This window comes from Heptranchias perlo, chromosome 10 (assembly GCF_035084215.1).
Source record: "Heptranchias perlo isolate sHepPer1 chromosome 10, sHepPer1.hap1, whole genome shotgun sequence".
NCBI classification, from domain to species: Eukaryota; Metazoa; Chordata; class Chondrichthyes; order Hexanchiformes; family Hexanchidae; genus Heptranchias; species Heptranchias perlo.
This window is the reverse complement of record NC_090334.1, coordinates 43218942-43234146: the sequence shown is the minus strand read 5'-3', so window position 1 is coordinate 43234146 and position 15205 is coordinate 43218942. Positions and strand designations below refer to the sequence as shown.

Below are 15205 nucleotides of genomic sequence, written 5' to 3'. Positions count from 1 at the left end.
CCTTCCCAAGTGCAGGAGATGCAACACCTGCCCATTTACCTCATCCCACACGACTGTCCAGAGTCCCAAACACTCCTTCTGGGCGAGACAGCAATTTACGTGTACTTCCTCCAACATAGTATACTGTATTTGCTGCTCACTTTGCGGTCCCCACTACATTGGAGATGCCATCCGCAGAGTAGGCAAGTGCTTCACCAAACATTTCTGTTCTGTCTGCAAGTATGACCCTGAGCTTGAGGAATCAACACGTCATCTTTTAGACACTTTAGTCCTCTGGCCTGAATGCTGACTTTAGTAACTTCAGAACTGAACTATAGCACCAGCTTTCTTGTCAGCAGGAAGTGCTGGCACTGTGGGATGGGCATGCCAGCATTTGGGGTGGGGGGTGGGGGAAGAAAGGGAGGGAGGAACAGGATAGTGTTTGGGGTGGGGACCCTCCCTGGGAACACTGTGCATTGTGGGACAGTCTGCATCCTTCATATTGGCCTGCTCTTTTCTTCTAGAGCCTGCTCTGATTTGCCAATTTTTGTTGTGCTTTTATTTCTACCTACCTTACACCTGACCACCTCAGCTATTCACATATTCTAGTTATCTCAAATGTCTTTAATTTCTTCCATCATACCTCTCAATGTCTTGGGTCAGTATGACTTCAGTCATTTAACCATCTCCTGTTTTTTCATTAAGCACTCTACAGGTGTCCATATGTGCAAGCATGATTCCCCTCCCCTTTCTTGTGTTCAGTTTCTCTTAAAATGATGTTTATCCTTTTTAATTGCTGTTTATCTGTAATATGCTCCAATTGCGACAAAAGGCCCACATCTAAAACATTAACTTATCTGTTCTTTCCATCTATACTGACTGACCTGCTGAATTTTTCTAGCATTTTGTTTTTAATTGAAGAATTATTTTTCTTGAGAATGTAAAATGAAGGCCATCTGCAATTAAAGTTTTGACACAGCACAATCCATAAGTAATATACATTTACACTGTCATTTACACAGTTCCATTCATTTCAATACTAAATATAGCCAATTTTCCACAAACTGAGAGCTGGTATGGAATAAAGTAATTGGAAATAAAACTTGCTATTATTTTAATACATGAAGTTTAAACAACACAAATTCTCCAACATTGTCAGCTTACGAAAAACAAAACTGATCTTCCAAGAGAGAGTGATCCCAGTCCCCAATCTTTCAATGGTGCATGGTCATGTGACCTTCGAATGACTTCAAGCTGTGTCTAAACACCTTATGGTGCCAAACTTCTTTCTACTGATAGATGAATTGGCTTGAAATTCACTTGGCAAGACAGCCATCCATCATTGAACATCTCTCTGGCTCACCCACAGCTCAATAGGAACCAACATTGCCTTCATCTCCCCAAGAAATGTTCACTTGCTTTCCAGTTTAAACTTCCAATGTTCTAGTTACATTTTGCAGCACTGAATATTAATTCAAAAGCCCCAGTTCAAAGTATCTCCATTATCACAAACATTCCCCTTCCCAACCATCTTCTACACCTGCACTGTGTTTCCTATCTGCATTCGTGTGAATGTTCACCATTCAAAATCAAAACCAGAAAATGTTGGAAACACTCAGCAGGTCAGGCAGCATTAAGAACAGATGAATTAACATTTCAAGTGTGGACTCAATCAAAACTGGCAACATTCACCTTGCTCCACACTGACCACACAAAACCATCTTTTCATATCTGCTGAGCACTTCTTCCCTTTCTAAAAAATATACTTATTTCAGTTATAAAACAGCTTCAATTGAACAGTGTATTGAAATGTAAGAAAGCACAATACCTCATACAAATTTTTTGTCTTTTTACTTCTACCTGCCTTACATCTGACTGCCTCAGCTACTCACATATTTACAGTTAAATGATAAAAGACTTCTCAAATCCACAAAAAGTGTCACAACACATGTGGAGTGGATCTCAACTTTGCTGCAACAATACATTCCAAAACCTCACAGTAAGCAAGATTTTACAACTTCATTTTGAAATAGTTTTGATTACTATCCATGAATGAACCAATGAGGAGGAAATAGCTTAAATCAAAACATTTTGTAATCAAAACCTATTTTGTGAGATTGAGATTTCTTAATCAGTTACTCCACCTGCTTTGCAATTCTAAGTCATTTAATAAATCTATATAATGTGCACATCTGATAAATTATGATGCTAATGAAATTCTGCCACTTAGCACTTAATGGCAGAGCAACTTTTATTGTTTACATGTGATTTTTTTTTAAGGAGACAACTCGCCATCTGCTCTAAAACGACTATCACTTTTGCTCCAGATGTAGCCAAATCAGGGCTCTTTTATTCTCAAGATGGCTACACTGCTCTGATACTGCACTGCTGCTAATGTCAAGATGAACCCAAATTTAGCATCAACACAGAATACATTCAGCTTAGGTAGGATACTAGAAGCCCTATGACACCCATGGATCAATAACAGAGCAAAAGTCATCACCTTCAAGTAAGGAGCAGAGAAAATGGAAGAAATGTAAGATTGCTAATCCTGAATAGCAAAATAAAGAAACCCATTTTACCCTCTCTCTTGTCTAGCAGCATAGTATAATCCACCCTTTCTAAAACTGTTGAGGGTCTATCTTTTGTTAATAATACTAGCACATGAATACAAGGCTGATTGTATTACGGAATTTTTACTAATAAAACTCTCAAACAAACTATCAAAAAAAATTACACCAGGCAGACCAATTCTGCACAAGTGAATGCAGATTTAAAACTCAAGAATAAGGAAATCAGCATATATTTTATTTTGAGTTATTATTAATTTTAAGGGTTTAACACTCAATTAATTACAAGTTCACTCTTGCAGTTTATCACTGAATCATTCAATTAAATTACATCCCGTAACATTCTCTATTTATTATTCTCTATATGGCAATGAGAGATCAAATCTTTGTCTGTTTTAACCACAATCAATAATGTGATGCATAAGCAAAGAAAAAAGATAGATCAGCAAGTTAAGAAATTATCTTTTCTTGCAACTGCACACTATGACTACCAAAAAGCAGTCAAAAATGAGAGAATGAAATGAAACAAATTGAATTATTTTTATTTCCTAATTTTCTTTAAAAAAAAGCTATCTTCTTACTTTTCTCAGTATTTCCCCATTGCAGTACTGTACCCCCCCCCCCACCTCCTCCACTCACTCCCTTCTCCTCCCTCCTCAAATCAGGTAGAATTCAGGTATTAGTCATAAAGCAGTATTTGCAGGGGGGGGGAGAAAAGGGAGGATGGTCTAATGTATTCCTATGCTGTTCTACAACCCCAATAAAGCCACTGTTTGAACATCACCTTTTAAATGTTGGGACTGAATGGAGAATATGAATCATTGAAGTGTCAATGTTTATAACGCTCCACTTCCCGAACACCATTCACAAAAACATAGCACAACTCAATCTATCGGTCACAGTATGAAAGGAACAATTGAAGGCTGAATCAGCAATATCATAACATTAATCTACAGAATATCTGTGACTTGCCCACTGATACCCCAAGTAGGATTCCCAGTAACATCAGCATCAAATTCTTAATATATCTGTTCTGGTCATCTTAGCTGCATCCCGTTATGCCAACTGATGTATATATTTTTTAAAAACGATGGTAATGTACAGTCAGATTGGAGTCAATTACCTTCTTCTGTCAAGATTTCAACTTTTTTTCAGATTAGCTATGATCATGAAAATATAAAATTCTCTTCCACTTCTGGCAAATTACTACTGGTTGCATCTTATCGGCTTTTTTCTGATATTTAATGTATACGCCATACATTGGAACCATTTACAAGAATTTTTTCAAGCTATCAGAAATATTTCACGATTATTGCTTCCTGCTGTGCTTTTGTTACCATGATGTGCATTGATATCGCTGGTAGCGGAAACTAGGTATCCCGTATGAACTGAAGGTGTGGGGTTTGAAACTGTAGGCGGAAATGATTTATTGCAAACACTTATGGTATCTGGGAAGCAGCCCACCAGAACTAGACTAAGTGACTACAACTGGTAAAGCAGTTACAATAAAAACAATCCTGCTTACAACTCCTTTACTACACCTAAGTTTAATAAGTAAGATGAATTTTAAAAAAGGGAATTGGTCTATACCAACTTCAGTAGTTTGGTGGCTAAGCTTGCTACATTCAACAAATAATTACAATATTTTAACGGTAATAAATATCCCTAGTCTGTATCAGGTACACGTACACCACTTTTTTTTTACAAAGAACAGGTTTTGAAATCTAAATTGTAAACAATTTGGTTGGTTTAAATACAGCGCACTTCCAAATACCGCATTTTTAAAATCGGAGACACTCGACTGACCTGGTTGCTCTTCTGTAATTCTTGAACCTTCTTAGCAAACTCCTTGGCTTCCTTCTGACACTGCTGTTCCAGTTTCTCCACTCTCCTTTGGATGCGTTCATCCAGCATCTTCAGCTCCACAATGTGGCCCACAAATTCTTCCAAAAGCCTGTTGCATAAGAGTATGTTCATCCAATATGTTCAAGTATTAGGTGTACACAAAACATGCCTATACAAATTTATGACTTTTTAAAAAACAAGCAATTTATGGCTTCTGGTAATTACTGGCAAAGTATAGCATCATTGAGCTTCCAATATGGCCAACTACATTATTCCTGACAAATTGCTAGGATAATGTATTTCACATACCCACACCTTTGTCCCCTTGTGTTGGAATAAATTATCAATGTTTTTCATTGAGTGCATTGAATTGATGTCACAGAAGTTCAGATGATGGTTGGATTACTGCCCTGAAATTCTGGCACTGCTGTTCCAGTTTACAAATGCAAATTCTTTCTCTCCCTTTTGTCCTTGCTATTTTATATTCGAAGCATCAAAAGTTATATATTTTGATTTTCTCAGACACAGTCATCACTAAACTTGATCTCTGCAACATTGCTCACAGACAAAATAAAAAGTGAGCATATCTCTCCCACTTTCTAGTTATTTGCATCCTTGTGCATTTACTTCTGTCTCCATCTCTTTTCCTCCTACTTTATGGCTCTCATAAACCTTCTTTTATGGTCATCTCTGTACTTCTTTTTGACTTTTCTCTTTCTATAAGTCTATCCTCCCTGTTTCACCTCTTCTGCATGCCCCTCATCTTATGTATCGTAGTAGGATACAGCACAGAAGGAGGCCATACAGTCCATCGTGCCTGTGCCAGCTCTTTTGCAGAGCATGCCAATTAGTCCCATTCCCCTGCTTTTTCCCCCATAGTCCTGTGCATTTTTTCCCTTCAAGTATTTATCCAATTCCCTTTTGAATCTGCTTCTACCACCCTTTCAGGCAGTGTATTCCAGATCATAACAACTCACTACGTAAAAAAAAAAATTCTTCCTCATGTCGACACTGGTTCTTTTGCCAATCACCTTAAATCTGTGTCCTCTGGTTACAGACCCTCTTGCCACTGGAAACAGTTTCTCATTATTTATCCTACCAAAACCGTTCATGATTTTGAACACCTCTATCAAATCTCCCCTTAACCTTTTCTGTTCTAAGGAGAGCAACCCCAGCTTCTCCAATATCTCCACATAACTGAAGTCCCTCATACCATTCTAGTAAATCTCTTCTGTGCCCTTTCGAAAAGCCTTGACACCCTTCCTAAAATGTGGTGCCCAAAATTGAACACAATACTCCAAATGAGGCCTAACCAGTGTTTTTTTTTTAAAAACAAGGTTTAGCATAACTTTCCTGCTTTTGTATTCTATGCCTCTATTAATAAAGCCCATGATCCCATATGCTTTCTTTTAACAGCAGTCTCAACTTGTCCCTGCCACCTTCAAAGATGTGTGTACATACACCCCAGGTCTCTCTGTTCCTGCATCCCCTTTAAAACTGTACCACTTAATTTATATTGCCTCTCCTCATTCTTCCAACCAAAATGAATCACTTCACACTTCTCTGCATTAAATTTCATCTGCCATGTGTCTGCCCATTTCACTAGTCTGTCTATGCCCGCCTGAAGTCTGTTACTATCCTCCACGTTGTTTACCACATTTCCGAGTTTTGAGTCAACTGCAAACTTTGAAATTGTACCATCTGCACCCAAGTCCAGGTCATTAATATAAATCAAAAAGATCAGTGGTCCGAATGCTGACCCCTGAGGAACACTACTGTATACTTCCTTCCAGTCTGAAAAACAACCGTTCACCACTACTCTCTGCTTTCTGTCCCTTAGCCAATTATGTATCCACGCTACCACTGTCCCTTTAATCCTATGAGCTTTAATTTTGCTAACAACCCATTATGTGCTACTTTATCAATGCCTTTTGAAAATCCATATACACATCAACCGCGCTACCCTGATCAACCCTCTCCGTTACTTCATCAAAGAACTCAATCAAGTTTGTCAAACACAATTTTCCTTTAACAAATCCATGCTGACTTTCATTTATTAGCCCACACTTTTCCAAGTGCCAATTAATTTTGTCCTGGATTATGGTCTCAAAGTTTCCCAACCACCGACGTTAGGCTGACTGGCCTGTAATTGCCGGATTTATCCTTCCCCCCCCCCCCTTTTTTGAACAGGGGTGTAACATTTGCAATCCTCCAGTCCTCTGGCACCGCCACCATATCTAAGGAGGATTAAAAGATTGTGGCCAGAGCCTCCACAATTTCTACCCTTACACCCTCAGTCGCCTAGGATGCATCCTATCTGGACTGGGTGATTTTTCTAGTTTGAGTACTGCCAACCTTTTAAGTACCTCTTCATCTATTTTTATCCTATCCATTATCATACTACCTCCTCCTTCACTGCTATGTTGGTAGCATCCTCTTCTCTAGTGAAGGCCGATGAGAAGTATTCATTTAGTACCCCAGCAAATCACTGTGAGGAAAAAAGACCCCACAAAAAGGGTGAACCAACCATGGCTAACTAAGGAAGTCAAGGATGGTATCAGGTTAAAAGAAAAAGCATACAACATGGCAAAGATTGCTGGTTTTTAAAGTTTTCCCAAAGGATGACTAAAAGAATAAAGAGGGAGAAAATAAATTATGAGAGTAAACTAGCAAGAAATATAAAAACTGACAATAAAAGCTTCTACAAGTATATAAAAAGGAAGAGGGTAGCTAAAGTAAACATTGGTCCCTTAGAGGATGAGACGGAAATAATAATGGAAAACAAGGAAATGGCAGAGGAATTGAACAGATATTTTGTATCTGTCTTCACAGTAGAAGACACTAATAACATACCAATAATAGTAGAAAATCAAGGGGCAAAGGGGAGGGAGGAACTAAAAACAATCACTATCACTAGAGAAAAAGTACTAGGTAAACTAACAGGTCTAAAGGCTGACAAGTCCCCTGGACCTGATAGCTTGCATCCAAGGGTCTTAAAGGAAGTGGCTACAGAGATAGTGGATGCAATGGTTGTAATCTTCCAGAATTCACTAGATTCTGGAAAGGTCCCAGCGGATTGGAAAACCCCAAACGTAACACCCCTACTCAAGAAGGGAGCGAGACAGACAGCAGGTAACTATAGTCCAGTTAGCCTAACATCTGGCATTGGGAAAATGCTAGAATCCATTATTAAGGAAGTAGGAGCAGGACATTTGGAGACTCAGAATACAATCAAGGAGAGTCAACATGGTTTTATGAAGGGGAAATCATGTCTGACAAATTTATTAGAGTTCTTTGAGGAAGTAACGGGCAGGGTGGATAAAGGGGAACCAATGGATGCAGTATATTTGGATTTCCAAAAGGCATTCGATAAGGTGCCACATAAAAGATTACTACACAAGAGCTCATGGTGTTGGGGGTAATATACTGACATGGATAGAGGATTGGCTAACAGAAAACAAAGTCAGGATAAAAGGGTCATTTTCAAAATGGCAATCTGTAACTAGTGGGGTGCCGCAGGGATCAGTGCTGGGGCCACAACTATTTACAATATATATCAATGACTTGGATGAAGGAACAGAGTGTCTTGTGGCCACATTTGCTGATGATACAAAGACAGGTGGAAAAGCAAGATGCGATGAGGGCACAGAGTGGCTGCAAGGAGATATTGATAGGTTAAGCAAATGGGCAAAATATAATGTGGGACAATGTGAAGTCATCCACTTAGGGAGGAAAAATAAAAAAGCAAAATATTATTTGAATGGAGAAATACTACAAAATGCTGCGGTACTGAGGGATCTGGGTGTCCTCGTACATGAAACATAAAAAGCGAACATACAAGTGCAGCAGGTAATCCGGAAGGCAAACAGAATATTGGCCTTTATGTCTAGGGGGGAGGAGTATAAAAGCAGGGAAGTCATGCTACAACTGTACAGGGTGCTGGTGAGACCACACCTGGAGTACTGCGTACAGTTCTGGTGCCCTTATTTAAAGAAGGACATACTTGCATTGGAGGCAATTCGGAGAAGGTTGATTCCGGGTATGGAAGGGTTGTCTTATGAGGAAATATTGAACAGGTTGGGTCTATACTCATTGGAGTTTAGAAGAATGAGAGGAGATCTTATTGAAACATACAAGATTCTGAGGGGACTCGATAGGATAGATGCTGAGAGGATGTTACCCCTCATGGGGGAAATCAGTCTCAGAATAAGGGGTCGCCCATTTAAGACGGAAATGAGGAGGAATTTCTTCTCCCAGAGGGTTGTGAATCTTTGGAATTCTTTACCCCAAAAAGCTGTGGAGGCTGAGGCATTGAATACATTCAAGGCTGAGTTAGACAAATTTTTGATCAGCAAGGGAGTCAAAGGATATGGGGAAAGGGCAGGAAAGTGGAGTTGAGGTTAAAAAAAAAAATCAGATCAGCCATGATCTCATTAAATGGCTGAGCAGGCTCAAGGGGCCGAATGGCCTACTCCTGCTCCTGCTCCTCTCTCATCGTCTCAATTCCCTCGCCTCCACAAGATGATCTCCTTTTTGGTCCCCAATCAGCCCCACCCTTCCTTTGACTACCTTTTTACTATTTATATGTTTATAAGAGACTTTCGGGTTCACTTTTACATTAGCCGCTAATCTATTCTCATATTCTCTCTTTGCCCCTCTTATTCCCATTTTAGATCTCCTCTGATCTATAAGATGGAAATGAATCTTGTACATGTTCCTTTACTGATATGCTGAATTTATCAACCTTCGAAGGGCCCATATGTCGCTGCCTCATTACGAGCAGCATCCCCAACTGCCCCATCCTCTGCTCTTGATCAGCGTGCCCACAGGGGCTAATCTCATTCTTTACTGCTCTCCAAACCCAATTCCGAGCACCACACACCACCCCCAAGAGATATCCTCCCTTCTTTTCTCCTTCAACTTCTGCACTGAGTGATTCCTCCATCTGAACTCACTTTGTCCCATTTCCTCTGATTTCACTGTCCTCCCATCCAACCTAAACCTCCACCGCCATATACACGCTCCCATCCATATTCACGGCACCTCATTTAACCTTGCCATTTCACGTGGCCTCTCTACTCCCATGGTCTCAATCATAGACAAGGCCATCTCCAATCACTTCTCTGTATCTCTGACCACTCACCATCCCACCCCCCCTACCAACCTCACTTCCTTCTGCATCCACATAAGTTAATTACAACTGCACTTTCAAACTCCTAACTGCCTAGCTCATCGCCTTCTATTTACCACAATACTTCAGCAGCTATCAATCTGCTCAAGCATTCCCTCACCTCCACCTTTGATGCTTTTGTTCCAAGTAAAACCTTTATTCTCTCCCATCTTGGTCTTTCTCCATCTAAGCTCTAGCAAGTCCAAGGGGTGTAGACTTGAGTGTACCTGTGCGCAACTAGTTTAATTATCCATCACCAGATCTGGCTGGACAAAATCGTGCTATTGGGCCTCAATTTCTTCTACCAAGACCACCCATTACTCCAGGATCTTCCTTTTGAGTAAAGGTAACCTCCAGCTTATTTTCTCCACTACCATCCGTCTCCTTAAACACCTCTCCCCATCAATGAGAACTCATGGCTTCTTTGACACTAAGATTGAGACCATAAATTCAGCCGTCACCTCACCCTTCCCCTTGCCCTTGCCGACCAAGCCAAACCTCCTCAGAGGCCCAGTAGTCCTGAACTCGCATCTTTCTCTAGTTTCTCTCATATCTCATCCACCTCCTGCTCCCTTGACAACCATTCCCACCTAGCTAACCACCCAACCACCCTTCTTGGCCCTATGTCAGTTGACACTGTAAATGGTTCCCATTCCTCAGGTACTATCCCCATCCATTTCAAATCAGCCATCATCATTCCTCTTAAAAAACCCTCCCTTGACCCCTCTGTCCCTGCAAACTACTGCCCTGTCTCCAAACTCCCCAAAGGCATTGAATGTGTTGACTTCTCCCAAATCCACACCCATTTTTCTGCAACTTCATGTTTGAATCTCTCCAATTAGGTTTTCACTGCTGCCACAAAACTGCAACGACCTAACCAAGTCATAAGTGGCATTCTCTGTAATGGTGCATTTTCCCTCCTTGCCCTCTCTGCAGCATTTGACATGGTCGACCACACTGTCATCCTCCCCCAACGTCGCCCCTCTGCTGTTTGGCTCAGTGGGACTGTTCCCTCTTGGTTCCACCTTTACCTATCCAATCGTACCAAGTGCATCTCTGGCATCAGCCTTTTTTCCCATCCCTGAACCGTCACCTCTGGCGTCCCTCAAGGATCTATCCTTAGCCCCCTCCTCTTCCTCATTTACATGCTGCCTCTTATCATCCAAGGGGGTCAGCTTGCACATGTATGCTGATGACACTCAGCTTTACCTCTCAGGCCCTCTACTGCCTCAGTGCTGTCAGATTGCTTATCCAAAATCCAGTCTTAACTAGAGCAAACTGCAGCTCATCTAAGCATGGGGAAGACCAAAGCGATCGTCACCGGCCCCCGCCAAACTCCGTACCCTTGCCACTGATTCCACCCTCCTCCCCAGCCACTGTCTCCGGTTGAACGACAGTTTACAACTTCAGCATCAATTCAATTCCAAGCTGAGCTTCTGACCCCAAATCCTCATCACAACACCGCCAACTTCGCTCGACCCCACCCCACCTCATTCCATCTGCTGCAGAAACTGATCCATGCCCTTGTCACCTCCAGAATGAACTATGGTAATGCTCTTATGGCCAGCCTCCCATCCTCCATGCTCTGTAAACTTCAGTTCATCTAAAACTCTTTTGCCCACATCCTATCCCTCACCAAATCCTGCTCACCCATCACTCCTATCCTTGCTGACCTACACTGGCTCCCAGTCCCCCAACTTCTCCAATTTAAAATTCTCATGTGTTTGTCCCTTCATGGCCTTGCTCCTCCCTATCTCTAACATCCTTCAGCCCTACAATCTCCACAGAAATCTCTGTTCCTCCGACAATGGCCTACTGTGCATCTTCCCTTCCCTTCGCCTTTGTATTGGTGGCTGTGTTTTCATCCTTCTAGGCCCTATGCTCTGAAACCCCCTCCCAAAACCCCTCAGTCCCTCCACCACCCTCTCCATTAAGCCAGGAAGAACTGACCTCGCCCCAAGTACAGAACACTCCGGTTGGGACACGGCTCCATAACAGACACCCCCAGCTTCAATACAGGTGTCTCTTAACATCCTCATCCCCAAGTGATAATGCCAAGTTGCAGAACCAGCAAGAAGCACCCCTCCACAGTTCCTAAACGCCACAAAAGGCGTTGCGTTGGCTGCACAAATTCCCCTCTAAGAGATGCAGCCATCAATATATCTCTGTCCGCTTTCCCACAACTCCTCTCGGGACACAGAAGACACGAGTCCCAGCAGACGCACCATTACCAAAAGCATCCCAAAGCTTCTCCTCTTGTCAACTGCCAAAGCATGGCTCATCACTGATACAGTTCTCCCCCGGAAAGCAGTGAGCAGCACTCAAAATCCTGACCCCCGCCCCCCCCACAACACAGATTCCCTGGGACCCTAACACTGTCCACCATATAAACCAGTGCAATGTGATTCTAAGGTCAAACAGATTAAATCTGACTAACCTCACTTTGGGGAGGTGGGGAAAGAGTAGAAAGCTCAATGGAAGAGTTGTGGTAGCCATCTAGAATATGAATGCAGCGATCAGTGAGCTCCACAGTCGGAACACCTGAGCGGAAAACTAAATAAAAAAATTGGAATCCTGAGTTTGCAGAAGCAAGGCCGCGATAAAGACCCTGTAGGCCCAGATACCCTCCTGCAAAAAAAAGTCTAGAAAAGACCTAGGCAATCATGGGTGTTGCAGTAACATACATATGCCTGAAGGCCTGGGGGTGAATAGGCCTATAACCTTAATACACAGCACCTTCAGATCCCTCCTTGCCATAGAAGAGTGTGAGAATCTAGCATTGGACATAGCCCACAGAAAGCTGACCACCATGCTCACTGATTCACAGCAGCCCAAAGCCTTTGTGGACACAAGGGGAGGGATGGACAATGAGTCAACTCTACCCCACTGACCAGCACCCAATAAGGGATCTACCCTAGAGGCACAAACAAGAGGAATAGGGAAAGAATGGTAGAGGAAGTAGAATCTATAGCAGTGCTCATGATACAGACCCATATCCCTCTTCAATACAGACTCGAAAATACTGGCCAAGATATTCCTGTTTGCTGAGGACATGCTGCTATGTGTAACCAACCCAACCTCGCCACTCCCTAGCATCTTCCAAAGCATCAAGAAATTTGGACAACTCTCGGTTACACTCAACTACACTAAAATGGAGGGCATGCCCTCAAAACAGGATGTTCCGCACAAATAAGGGAATCCTACCCCTTTGAAAGGTCAGGGACTGGCTTCAGATACCTCAATGTAGACGTCACACTGAAACTTGCCACCCTGTACAAAAGGAACTCCTCTTCTTCTTCATCATCTCCGCCGCCACGCCCGCGCCCCCCCCCCCCACAACTCCCACCCCTGCCCTCTCCCCCCACCTCTTTACCAGCATATACTTTGCCCTAACTAGACGGAATCTGCCCTGATCACTCTTTGGCAGGGTGAACACAAATACGAGCATACAGCCCCACCTCCTCTACCGAGTTCAGATGCTGCATGTCAAGGTATCAGCCTAACTATTCAGTGAACTCTGGGAGAGCAAAAGGCTGCAAATAAGCCTCAAACAGATTTGTTTAAATGTGTTTGATTGGCAGTTCAATTCAAATCAGCGAACCCACCTGTAGCCTCCACAGTGAATCTACCTGAAGCCTCCCAGAGAATTAGATCAGCCAGATAATTTCCATAATTGGGGAGAAAAGAAAGGGAACCACTATGTATGAAAATGAATTAAAATTTAGTTCAGCATAGAAATTATGAGCTATTTTGTTATTTTTTATTGCAACAAAGGGTTTGTTACACTTAACAGGTACTGTAGAAAATGTCAGGTTACTAATAATATTCACATAATTCTATTCTATTAATGCTTAAACTTGTTTGGCAGTTAAAGCTTAAGGCAAGATCTACTATCATATTATCTTGCTGACTTATAAAGACAGCAATGAAGCCATGCAGACACAGGATAGAATCAGTAGCTGAAGTAATCTTAAAAAAAGGTTCTCTGTTCATTACCCAGGCACACCATGAATTTGATTTAGATACTGGGACAAGTAGTGCTCCTGGGGATGTTGGGAACAAGAGTCCACCTATGAAAATAGTCTGAAACACAGAAGCCAAAAATATCTGGAGTACAATAGGTAAAAGAAACCCAAAAATGTAACAAGACACAGAAGGACACAACAGGATACTAAAAGTACAATAAGCAGACTTACAAAAGATATGAACTGTTTCAACACAAGAAAACAGAAAGTCCAAAGTCCTTGTAGTTCTTTTCAGTAGTCTTGGTCTTAAACATCTTGGACAAAAGTCACATTGCAGAGATTTGCTTAGCGAACCCCTCACACATAAAGCAAAGAACTGGAGACACTGAGAAAATCTATGCATTTTAAAACCATTTTTTCCTCTGATGAAGAAGTGGGTCCTTTTAAGGTCGTCCTTTGCAAACACAGATCACAACAAACCATATCTTAAATGCTCCAGGAAACAAGCATCATCCTGGGATGTTCACATCTTCCCAGGAGAATGGTCCAGTAAATAAGGATTATCTCTGTGATTTGCAAACGTTCCCAGTATAATTGTTCTCGCTACTCAATAAGAGATTACATTTTATGAAAGCCATCATCAAGAGGAATTTATAATAGCAATATATGGAGGACTCACAAGGACACAAAAAATACAGCGTACTTTGTGTAGCCAAATATGCATTGAAACAATGACAAAGCTCACTTAAGACAAATGACTTCCATTAAATATGAAACCTGGGTCTGATGGCATGAAGTCAGAAATGTTCCTAGGAAATACAGGCGTCTCTTTTAGACGGGCAACACTAGAAATCATTACATGCGCACATTCTTGTCTCATGAGACAAAAACCCTTTTGGCAACAGTCATCTGCCATTAAAGAGTGGGGGAAAAAACATTTTTGCCACTTACATTTTATAGATTGCTCCAGATATACAGTACTGCTGCACCTTAACATGCAAAAATTGTGCACTTAAAACATGCATGAAATGGAGGTGTTAACATGCGTTTTCTTATAGACCACACAACAAATATGGGAAGTAGTCAGTTTATCTGAGCGTCTCTACAAAATGTTTATACTGTACTAACTCTTCGCTAGAATCATAGAAAGGTTACAGCATGGAAGGAGGCCATTTGGCCCATCGAGTCCATGCCGGCTCTATACTAGAGCAATCCAGCTAGGCCCTTTCCCCGTAGCCCTACAATTTTTTTCCTTTCAAGTACTTATCTCCAGTTCCCTTTTGAAGGCCATGATTGAATCTGCCTCCACCATCCCCTCGGGCAGTGCATTCCAGATCCTAACCACTCGCTGTGTAAAAATGTTTTCCCTCATATGACCTTGGGTACTTTTGCCAATCACCTTAAATCCATATCCTCTGGTTCTTGACCCTTCCGCCAATGGGAACAGTTTCTCTCTATCCACTTTGTCTGGACCCTTCATGATTTTGAATACCTCTATCAAATCTTCACGCAACCTTCTCTGTTCCAAGGAGAACAATCCCAGCTTCTCCAGTCTATCCACATAACTAAAGTCTCTCATCCCTGGAATCATTCTATTAAACCTCTTCTGCACCCTCTCCAAGGCATTCACATCTTTCCTGAAGTGCGGCGCCCAGAACTGGAGACAATAATCCAAT

The 15205-nt window shown here is 41.8% G+C and overlaps 1 protein-coding gene across 1 annotated transcript in view; it reads right to left on the bottom strand.

Annotated features, from left to right (window-relative positions):
• exoc5 (exocyst complex component 5) overlaps positions 1–15205 on the bottom strand; it is a 66618-nt gene that overhangs the window by 42386 nt on the left and 9027 nt on the right. Inside the window, exon 3 of the mRNA XM_067991564.1 lies at positions 4356–4503. Within this exon, the coding sequence (XP_067847665.1) occupies positions 4356–4503 (148 nt within the window). The remainder of the gene's footprint in view (positions 1–4355; positions 4504–15205) is intronic.